This window comes from Chlorocebus sabaeus, chromosome 11 (genome assembly GCF_047675955.1).
Source record: "Chlorocebus sabaeus isolate Y175 chromosome 11, mChlSab1.0.hap1, whole genome shotgun sequence".
Classification (NCBI taxonomy): domain Eukaryota; kingdom Metazoa; phylum Chordata; class Mammalia; order Primates; family Cercopithecidae; genus Chlorocebus; species Chlorocebus sabaeus.
Window position 1 is genome coordinate 55,300,740 of NC_132914.1, and position 10,264 is coordinate 55,311,003.

The 10,264-nt window shown below is 47.5% G+C and overlaps 1 protein-coding gene across 2 annotated transcripts; it reads left to right on the forward strand.

Annotated features, from left to right (window-relative positions):
- The first annotated feature begins 2 nt into the window (after window positions 1-2).
- EEF1AKMT3 (EEF1A lysine methyltransferase 3) lies at window positions 3-9,741 on the forward strand. 2 transcript variants are annotated; one of them, XM_008003843.3, is made up of 3 exons: window positions 3-360; window positions 476-587; window positions 7,463-9,741. In XM_008003843.3, exons 1-3 carry the CDS (start codon window positions 184-186, stop codon window positions 7,852-7,854), a joined length of 681 nt encoding a protein of 226 aa, XP_008002034.1. In that variant the 5' UTR covers window positions 3-183; the 3' UTR covers window positions 7,855-9,741. The 2 variants fall into 2 exon arrangements, with proteins under 2 accessions (XP_008002034.1, XP_008002038.1); XM_008003847.3 differs by having other exon boundaries at window positions 3-240.
- Window positions 9,742-10,264: the final 523 nt, after the last annotated feature.

The following is a 10,264-nucleotide window of genomic DNA, read 5'->3' on the forward strand; positions in this document are numbered from 1 at the left end:
GGGAGGGGCAGCTCCTCATTCCACCTCCAGGAAGTCGAACTGGAGGAAGGAGGGCAAACACAGGGAGGCGGGGCTCGTGCCACAGGGGCACCAAGACGGCTCGCGGCCCCCAACCTCTACCCCGCTCCGGAGCCGGGATCTGAGCGCTGGCCGTGGTGCCCGGGCACTCCCTTGGCGGGCCGGATGGCGGACCCCGGCCCAGATCCCGAATCTGAGTCGGAATCGGTGTTCCCACGGGAGGTCGGGCTCTTTGCGGACTCTTACTCGGAGAAGAGCCAGTTCTGTTTCTGTGGGCATGTGCTGACCATCACGCAGAACTTTGGGTCCCGTCTCGGGGTGGCGGCGCGCGTGTGGGACGCGGTGAGGAGTGGGCTGCGCCGGGTGAGGGTCCGTGGGAGGTCCAGATCCCGGACTCCGCCTCTCCCATATGGAGCCATCCTCACAACTGTCTTTTTCTCTCTCTTTTCTCCCGTAGGCCCTGAGCCTGTGCAATTATTTCGAGAGTCAAAATGTGGATTTCCGAGGCAAGAAGGTGATCGAACTGGGTGCGGGGACAGGCATCGTGGGGATCTTGGCAGCGCTGCAGGGTGCGTGAGCTGGCTTTGTGGCGGGAAAGAGTGGGGACCCAGGGGCGCGGAGAAATGGTCACTTCGTGGATCACTGGGGGAGAGGGGAGTACTTTGGGCCCAGTCCAACCCCTTCTTTTTAACAAACTTTTTTTTATTTGTTTTTGTTTTGGCGCCTACTTCTGTATGCCAGACAGCGGGAATTGCCTGTTAAAGCACCTAGGGTGGGTGATTGGGGAGGGCAGGAAATAAAACTCAGGCAGGCCTATAAGAAGGAGTTGTTTCTATCGTGTGGCTCTTTTTTTTTTTTGGTTTTTATTTTTTTGAGACGGAGTCTCACTCTGTCGCCCAGGCTGGACTGCAGTGGCGCTATCCCCACTCGCTGCAACCGCCGCCTCCCGGGTTCAAGCAATTCTCATGCCTCAGCCTCCCAAGTAGTTGGGATTACAGGCTTGTGCTACCATACCCGGCTAAGTTTTGTATTTTTAGTAGAAGACAGAGTTTCACCATGTTGGCCAGGCTGGTCTCGAGCTCCTGACCTCAGGTGATCCAACTGCCTTGAGAAGCACCTGGGATTACAGGCGTGAGCCAAGACACCCAGCCTTGTGTTGCTCTTTGTGATTTTATGGAGAATGCTATCACTTAAAAGCGCCTTGGTTTTGAAGATGGTTTTCTGTCAAGATGCACATGTGGGGGTACTCTGTAGGGAGACTTGCAGACATTAAACTTCGTGAGTGCTTTATAACTTTACTATGAATATGTTTCAGATTCCTTAGTTTTTTATTGCTAAGAGAAACAAGCTTATGAGTTTCCAAGGGTTAGGATGTGTTTTGTAGGAAGTGGGGTTAGAATTAGACACTGCAGACTTGGAAAAGGAAAAGGTAAGGAAAAATTTGCTTCTCTTTTGTCAAGAACCAAAAACTACAGAGGAAACAGTTTCACAAATTATAATCTAATCGGCAGACAAAACCTCAAACTGAAAGCACTCATTTAAAAATTCTTACAATGTCATCTCTCTAGGAATGTAAATTAACATGTATTTGTTCATAGGGACAGAACTAGGTCATATTAAGGGAAGTCTAGCTGGGCGCAGTGGCTCATGCCTATAATCCCAGCACTTTGGGAGGCCAAGGTGGGTGGATCACCTGAGGTCAGGAGTTTGAGACCAGCCTGACCAACATGGTGAAACCCCGTCTCTACTAAAAACACAAAATTAGCCGGGTGTGATGGCATATGCCTGTAATCCCAGCTACTTGGGCGGCTGACGCAGGAGAATCGCTTGAACCCGGGAGGTGTAGGTTGCAGTGAGCTGAGATCACACCATTGTACTCTAGCCTGGGCAACAAGAGCGAAACTCTGTCTCAAAAATAAAAAAAGGGAAATCTTTCCAGAGGCAGGCATTCATTCTTCTATTAATTCAACCAAAATGTATTTCAAGTCCCCTATGTACCAAGAATCATGCTAGGTATTGGGGATTCAACAATGAGTAAGATAGATTTTCTCTCCCCAAGGAGCTTATGGTCTAGTGAGGGAGACAGAGGACGATGTCATGTAACAAGAACTCTGGTGAGGTATGCGTGGAGCCTGTGGACATGCTCTATCCATGTCTACCATGACTCCCTGGGAATCCATCAAGGAAAGCTCTGTCAGGTGAGGAGGAGGTGAACAGTGTGAACACAGCAGGCTCAGAAACAGTGGAGGGTGCCAACAGCAGTTTTTGCATGAAGCATGGGTGGATGCAGGCAGCTATGCTAAAAGGGGGAGAAAAGTCATGCAGTATGGATGGGAACACCTAGCTTCACTTGCTCCCAGATTGGCTTCTCCTTCTTTGCCTCCTATTTAGCTGTCAAATCAGAAAGCTGGATGTCATCTTGTGCCTCACTTTCTCTCCTCACATTCCAGCAATCATCCAGTCCTATGAGTTAAATGTTCTCTTTCTTTCTTTTTTTTTTCTTTTTGAAGCAGAGTCTCACTCTGCCACCCAAGCTGCAATGCAGTGGCATGATCTCGGCTCACCACAACATCCGCCTCCTGGTTCAAGCGATTCTCCTGCCTCAGCCTCCCGAGTAGCTGGGATTATAGTCATGTGCCACCATTCCTCACTAATTTTTGTATTTTTAGTAGAGACGGAGTTTCGCCATGTTGGCCAGGCTGGTCATGAACTCCTGGCCTCAAGTGATCTGGCCACCTCAGCATCCCAAAGTGTTGGGATTACAGGTGTGAGCCACTGCACTGAGCCAAGTTATATGCTTTTAATACTTCCCCAGTTGTCTGCTCCTCTTTTCATCATCTCTAGTTCAGGCCACTGGCATCTCTTGCCTGAATTTTCACAAGAGTCTTCAAGCTTCTTCTGGGAAAGTGTGACATACCCAACTAGATCTTGTGACCTTCCCCCACCAAACCCATTTCTCCCTCAGACTTCCCTATGTCAGTGAATCAAACCACCGTGCCCCCAGTGGGAAACCTAGAAATCACGTTTGACACAACCCTCTTTCTCACCTACATGTCCATTTTTCAATTTATCTCCTAAAAATCTCTTAAATCTTCTCATGTTTTTCCATCTCCACTGACAGCTCCCCAGTCCAAACCACCACGATCACTTGCCTGGACTACTACAACAGCCACACTGGTCTTCCTGCTTTGACTCCTTGTCCTCACCTAGACCTCTGTTCTTCCACCCAGTGGTCAGAGTGATATTTTCAAAATAAAACTGTAATCGTGTATTCCCGCCCCAAACTTTCAGTGGCTTCATGTTGCTTTCAGGATAGAACCAACACCTATGGCATGGCCTCCAAGGTACTGCCTCCTTCTTTCTGTGCCTCTTTCTCTCTTGTTTTTCTTGGGCTGCCTGTTGCCCGTCCATCAGTTCCTCAAACCTACTCTGATGTTCCCTTCTTTGGGGACTTCACCCAGGCTTACTTTCTGTCTGAAACTTTTCACCATTTGCTTAATGCATATGCATCCCTCCTTCCTTAGCTCAAACATCACTTCGAAGGGAAGGCGTCCTTGGCACTCCCACTCCTAGGCTAATTCAGACCCTCCTAGTACATACACAACTGTGCTAACTGGGCTAATTTTAACTTTGTTACCATTGACCTTAGTTGGGTCCTAAGTGCTTCCCAGCTAGCCTGGTACATTCTCTTGTTCACTTTTTCTGCCACTCTCCTGAACAACTGTTTCTTACCTTCTTATTCCTCAAACCTCCAAATGCCTCCTCTGCCATCTTCACCCACACCTGATGACTTTGCTTCCTATCCTTTTATTTTATTTTATTTTTTGAGATGGAGTCTCACTCTGTTGCCCAGGCTAGAGTGCAGTAGTGCAGTCTTGATTCACTGCAACCTCTGCCTCCCAGGTTCAAGCTCTTTTCCTGTCTAAGCCTCCCAAGTAGCTGGGATTACAGGCACACACCACCATGCCTGGCTAATTTTTGTATTTTTAGTAGAGATGGGGTTTCACCATGTTGGCCAGGCTGGTCACGAACTCCTAACCTCAGGTGATCCACCTGCCTTGGCCTCCCAAAGTGCTGGGATTACAAATGTGAGCCACTGTGCCTAGGTGTTTCCTATCTCTAATGATTGCTTCTGTTTTCTCTGAAAATGTCCACATATTCCTATCACAACATCTACTTATGTAACTGCATCTGCATCTGTGTGCAGTGCCTTCTCTCCTGTTACCATGGATGAACATACTATGCTAGCTAAGGTCAAGACCCCCACTTGTCACAAGACCCCAAACCTTTCTGCCTACTCAAAGACGTTGTTCCAGTAACACCCACTCCCATTTCTCCTGCATTCTCAGTTTTTCCTTTTCTTTGGATCATTCGATATGTAGCAATATGTGGAATACAAAATGCATATAAATATGATATGATTTCTCCTATTTCAGAAAAAAACTCGATCCTACATCTCTCTCCAGCTATCACTCCATTTCTATGCTCCGTTTTAAAAAAAACTCCTCAAAAAAGTTAATATTTAGTGTCTAGTTCCTCTCCTCCTATTCTTTCCTTAAACCATTATGATCAGATTTTCACTCCACTGTGCCCCCTTCAATCCAGTTGTTCTAGTTAAAGTCATGAGCTTCATTTCCAACTCCAGGTTGTTAAACGCAGGAGTCAGTTATCAGCCTACCTTTGTTGACTTTGTATTTGATGCTGACACTCCCTCCTCCTTGGAACAATTCCTTTGGTTTCCAGGGGACCACACTTCTGGTTTCTGCTTACCTGGCAGGCACTCCCTTTCCATGCTCTCTTGTTGGTTCTTTTTCATCTTCACAACTGAAAATGTGAGTGCCCCAGGGCTCAGGGGCAGTCCTTTGATCCCCTCATTTTCTTGTTTACCTCGCTCCTGAGCAGCCCATCACCTCATGCCTTTAAATGTCCTGTTGAAGCCGGGCACGATGGCTCACGCCTGTAATCCCAGCACTTTGGGAGGCTAAGGTGGGTGGATCACCTGAGGTCAGGAGTTCGAGACTAGCCTGACCAACATGGTGAAACCCTATCTCTACTAAAAATACAAAATTAACTGGGCGTGGTGGCAGGCACCTGTAATCCCAGCTACTTGCGTGACTGAGGTCGGAGAATCGCTTAAACCTGGGAGGCGGAGACGGCAGTGAGCCGAGATCGTTCCACTGCACTCCAGCCTGGGCAACAAGAGTGAGACTCCGTCTCGGGGAAAAAAAAAAAAAATGCCCTGTTGGTGATCATGACTCTAAGACTATCCCATTTCTATCTCCAGACTTGCTTGCATAACCTAGTGCCTACTCAGTATCTTCATGTGGTTGTCTGATGTGATATAGATGTCTATGTCAAACTTAATGTGCTCAGAAAATGAACTCATGATCTTCCTGTCCAAATTGCTCCTCCTGCAACCTTCCTCATCTAAATGAGTGGCAATTTGGTCTTCTAGTTGGTCAGGCCAAACACCCAGAAACCATCCTGAGCTTTTTTTTTTTTTTGAAACAGGGTCTCGCTCTGTTGCCCAGGCTGGAGTGAAAGTGGTGCAATCATGGCTCACTAAAGCCCTGACATTTCAACCTCCCAAGGCTCAAGCGATCCTCCCACCTCAGCCTCCCAAGTAGCAGGGACTATAGGCACGTGCCACCACACCCAGCTAATTTTTGTATTTTTTGTAGAGACGAGGTTTTGCCCTGTTGCCCAGGCTGGTCTCAAACTCCTGGACTCAAGCAATCATCCCGTATTGGCCTCCCAAAGTGTAATCCAAAGGGATTACAGGTGTGAGCCACCGTGCCTGGCCCATCCCAAGCTTCTCTCTCTCTCTGATATTTCATATCCAATCTGTTGGCAAATCCTGTTGACTCTACCTTCAAAATATATTCAGGATCTGACCATTTCTTAGCCATTGCTGCTGCCCTGGTTTAAACCATCATCATCTCTCACCTGGGTCGTTGCCGTCACCTCCTAACTGGTCTCCTAGCTTCTGACCTTGCCCTCCTTTACTCTTCTCATCACAGCAGCCAGTGTGCTCCTCCTAAAGCATGCCAGCCAGCACGTGCCATTCTTTTTTTTTTTTTTTTTTGAGATAGAGTCTCGCTGTTATCGCCCAGGCTGGAGTGCAATGGCGTGATCCCTGCTCACTGCAACCTCTGCCTCCCGGGTTCAAGCGATTCTCCTGCCAGCCTCCCGAGTAGCTGGGATTACAGGCGCCCGCCACCACACCTGGCTAATTTTTTGTATTTTCAGTAGAGACGAGGTTTTGCCATTTTGGTCAGGCTGGTCTGACCACTCAATTTAAAATTACATTCAGGTTGCTAAGACTTTGTCCTCTATGCCCTGAGGTCTCTGGACCTTCCAGGTAGGAGCTGAGAACGCTTGGTTGGTCCACTCTAACTTGCATTTCTCCCCATCCCTCAAGCAATTCTTATCCCCCTTCCCTGCTTGGGACTTCACCATGGCATATATGATCATCTGATGTACAGTGTATTTTATTTTATTTATTTTGGTTGTTGTTATCTGTTTCTTGCCACTGGACCATAAGCTCTGTGAGGGGGTATTCTTATCTTCTTGGTTCATCATTATGTTCTCAGCACTTGGCATATAGGCACATAATAAATATGAATACATGAATGAATGAATGGATGGATTCCTAGTACTTCTTGCTTCTCTTTCTATCATAGTCATCATGATTATGATGCAGTACCTAGCGTGTCTTTACCTCTAGAATGAAACAAAGAAAGCTGCGTTATTGTCTTGCTCACCTTATACACCCAGCACTTAGTAGGTGCTCCAAATTATATGTACTGCATGAATGAAGGTTTCTGAGATGCTAATCTGACCATCTTCACCCCTGTTTCTGCCCTTAAAGCCTATTGCCCTCAGTACCAAACCTGAATCTCCTTAGCATATCATAATCACTTTCCCCTTATCTCATGTCTTGACACTTTTCTCCCCCTTCCATATCCTCTAAGATCCAGCCTTTCTTGAATATGCCATGCTCTCTCACTCCCAGGCCTTCGTACTCACTGTTCTCTTCTTGGAAAGCTCCACCTGACTAACTCCTACTTGTCCTTTAGGACTCAGCTGAGGTCACATTTTCTGGGAAGTTTTCCAGACCCTTAAGGCAAGCTTGTGTCAGTGGGGGTGGGTGCAGAACCCATCTCCAGCTTAGTCCTGCCCAGGCTTCTGCTGACATCTGATTGTTGTGTGTTGGCCAGAGAGGTTGAAGATTAGCTCAGAGAGAATGTTGATGTTGTAGAATGTAGGGTAATGAGAATAGCAGTGGGTGAAATGGAGGTTGAAGCAACTAAAAGCCAGAGTGGGCTCCGGGCTGTCAAGACATTGTCCTCTATGTTCTGAGGTCTCTGGACCTTCCAGGCAGGAGCCAAGAACCCTTGGTTGGTCCCTCTGACTTGCATTTTTCCTCCTTCCTCTCTCTCAGGGGGGGATGTTACCATCACTGACCTACCCCTGGCCCTAGAACAGATCCAGGGCAACGTCCAGGCCAATGTGCCAGCTGGAGGCCAGGCCCAGGTGCGTGCCTTGTCCTGGGGGATTGACCATCATGTCTTCCCTGGAGACTATGACCTGGTGCTGGGGGCTGATATCGTGTACCTGGAACCCACCTTCCCTCTGCTGCTGGGGACCCTCCAACACCTGTGCAGGCCCCATGGCACCATCTATCTGGCCTCCAAGATGAGAGAGGAGCACGGGACAGAGAGCTTCTTTCAGCACCTCCTGCCCCAGCATTTCCAACTGGAGCTGGCTCAGCGGGATGAGGATGAAAATGTCAACATCTATAGGGCCAAGCACAGGGAACCAAGACCTGCTTGACATCACCCCTGCTGTTCTTCTCAGTCTCTTGCCCTAATGAAGGAACTGGGTATCTCAAAAATCATGTTTCCAGAGCCACAAACATGAAGACCAAAAAGGATGGATTTCCCTGGCCTCTCTCACTTTCTTCCTTCCCTCTTTGTTACCCCAGATACTCTTGGGCAGGTGCAGTGAGGGGCCTGCTTACCAGGAATCCCAGAGCTCTGGCAGCACTAGTGTTAGAACACCAAGGAGGTTCCTGGCTCCTGTTCTCAGAGGAGGAGGATGGTAAGGTATCTAAGATTTTTAGGGGCTAAGGCAGGTATATGGGATATGAGAGCAGTGGTTGTAGAGAGACTGTCACTGATCACTTCCATTCAGTGCTGTTTATACACCATGGACTTAAAAGAAAATTCTATGGGATATTTTTTTTCTTTTGTTTGAGACAGGGTCTCACTCTGTCACCCAGGCTGGAGTGCAGATGCATGATCACAGCTCATTACAGCCTCAACCTCTCAAGGCCCAGATGATCTTCCTGCGTCAGCTCCCCAAGTAGCTGGGACTAGAAGCATGAGCCATCACACCCAGCTAATTTTTGTGTTTTCAGTAGAGAAGGGTTTTGCCATGTTGCCCAGGGTGGTGTCAAACTCCTGGGCTCAAGTGATCCACCTGCCTTGCCTCCCAAAGTGCTGGGATTACAGGTATGGGCCACTGCGCTAGCCCAGGATTTTTTTTGTTTTTGTTTTTTATTTTTTAAGAAAGAATTAAGCCTTAAAAATCTGTTGTGCAAGAACTCAGCTTTTGCTCAGGAGCTGAGAAGGAAGAAGCCTCAAACCACCTGTTTCCTGCTTTTTAGAGATAGAATCTGGTGGAACCATGGCTCTAACTAAGTCAAGTCCTCCCAGCTCCGAAGCTGAGGCTGCAGAGCTGTCCTTTGGACTGTAGTTTCTTCGTGCTTTCCGGAGTTAGAGCCTTGATCACAGAACATCATGCTGTGCAGAACACTGGACTCAGTACTAAGTTTTCATCTTTGATTTTTCTTTAGCTTCATCAGTCCTTCCTTCCTAATCTGTAATCCCCTGAAGCCTAACACAGTTCCTAATGTGTTTTGCCTTCACCTCTTTTCTCTTCCCACATTGGTACTTCTGGTTGGGGCTCTCTTTACTTACTGCTTAGGCACATAGTCACTTTCTTTGGACTCCCTGCCTCCATGCTTTCTCCTTCAGTCCATTCTGCAAACTCTTGGGATCTTCCAAAATTAGCTCTGATTAGCTTTCACTGCCTATAGAAGCAAGAACAAGCTCCTCTGCTTGGTACTTAGTCTGTGTCCATGTTATCCCAAATTACCTTCCTATTGCATTTCCTACTCCTTTGCTACATGTATTGGACCTCTGGCCAAATTACAAAAAATGTACTCTTTGTTCTCTAAAACCACACTAAAGTTTCCTGACTTCTTTCTCACTCTTTATGATAATCCTCTGCCTGAAAGGCTCTTGCCACCTGTCAAAATCTTCATTATTCTTTGCCTCTTTCCTGAGCCCCTTGCTTGAATGTGATTTCTTTCTCCCTGAGACCCTTTAACTGTTTGTTCTTCTTATGGGACCTTAATTTGTCTTGCATGGACATTTTTGATTTTCATTTTCTCACCATTAAATTACCGTGGAGGGTAGGGCTGTGATTTACTCATGTCTAGTCCCCAGAAGCCTAACACAGTTCCTGGCACACACAGATATTGTGCTCATTCAATAAATATTTATTCGCTTTGTTCAATGGATTCCACCCCTGCCTTTCTAGGTGACCTTGGACAAATTCCAGAACCCATTCACCAACTACACAAGTTTGTTGTGAGTCATAAATGGATAATGAATATAAACACACATTGAAAATAAACATAAAATGTTACCCACATTTCTTGTGTTGTTGTTTTGTGACAACTTTATTTCTTGGTTTCTGTTATTTTACCTGGGGTGGGAGGTAGGGGGTAATTCCCGTATGAAATGTGTAGTCTCAGGCTGCGCGCGGTGGCTCACGCCTGTAATCCCAGCGTGAGCTGGGATTTGGGAGGCCGAGGTGGGCGGAGCATGAGGTCAGGAGATCAAGACCATCCTGGCTAACACGGTGAAACCCCGTCTCTACTAAAAATACAAAAAGTTAGCTGGGTGTGGTGGCGGGCGCCTGTAGTGCCAGCTACTCGGGAGGCTGAGGCAGGAGAATGGCGTGAACCCGGGAGGCGGAGCTTGCAGTGAGCCAAGATCGGGCCACGGCATTCCAGCCTGGGCGACAGAGGGAGACTCAAAAAAAAAAAAAAACCGAAAAACAAATGTGTAGTCTCAAGAAATCAAGTAGAGGAGAGGACTGTGTTCCTCCGGCCAGCAGGTGGCACCATCCTCGTTTGGTGCGTTCCGCTGGAGAATTCTGGCCCTTCCGCCGC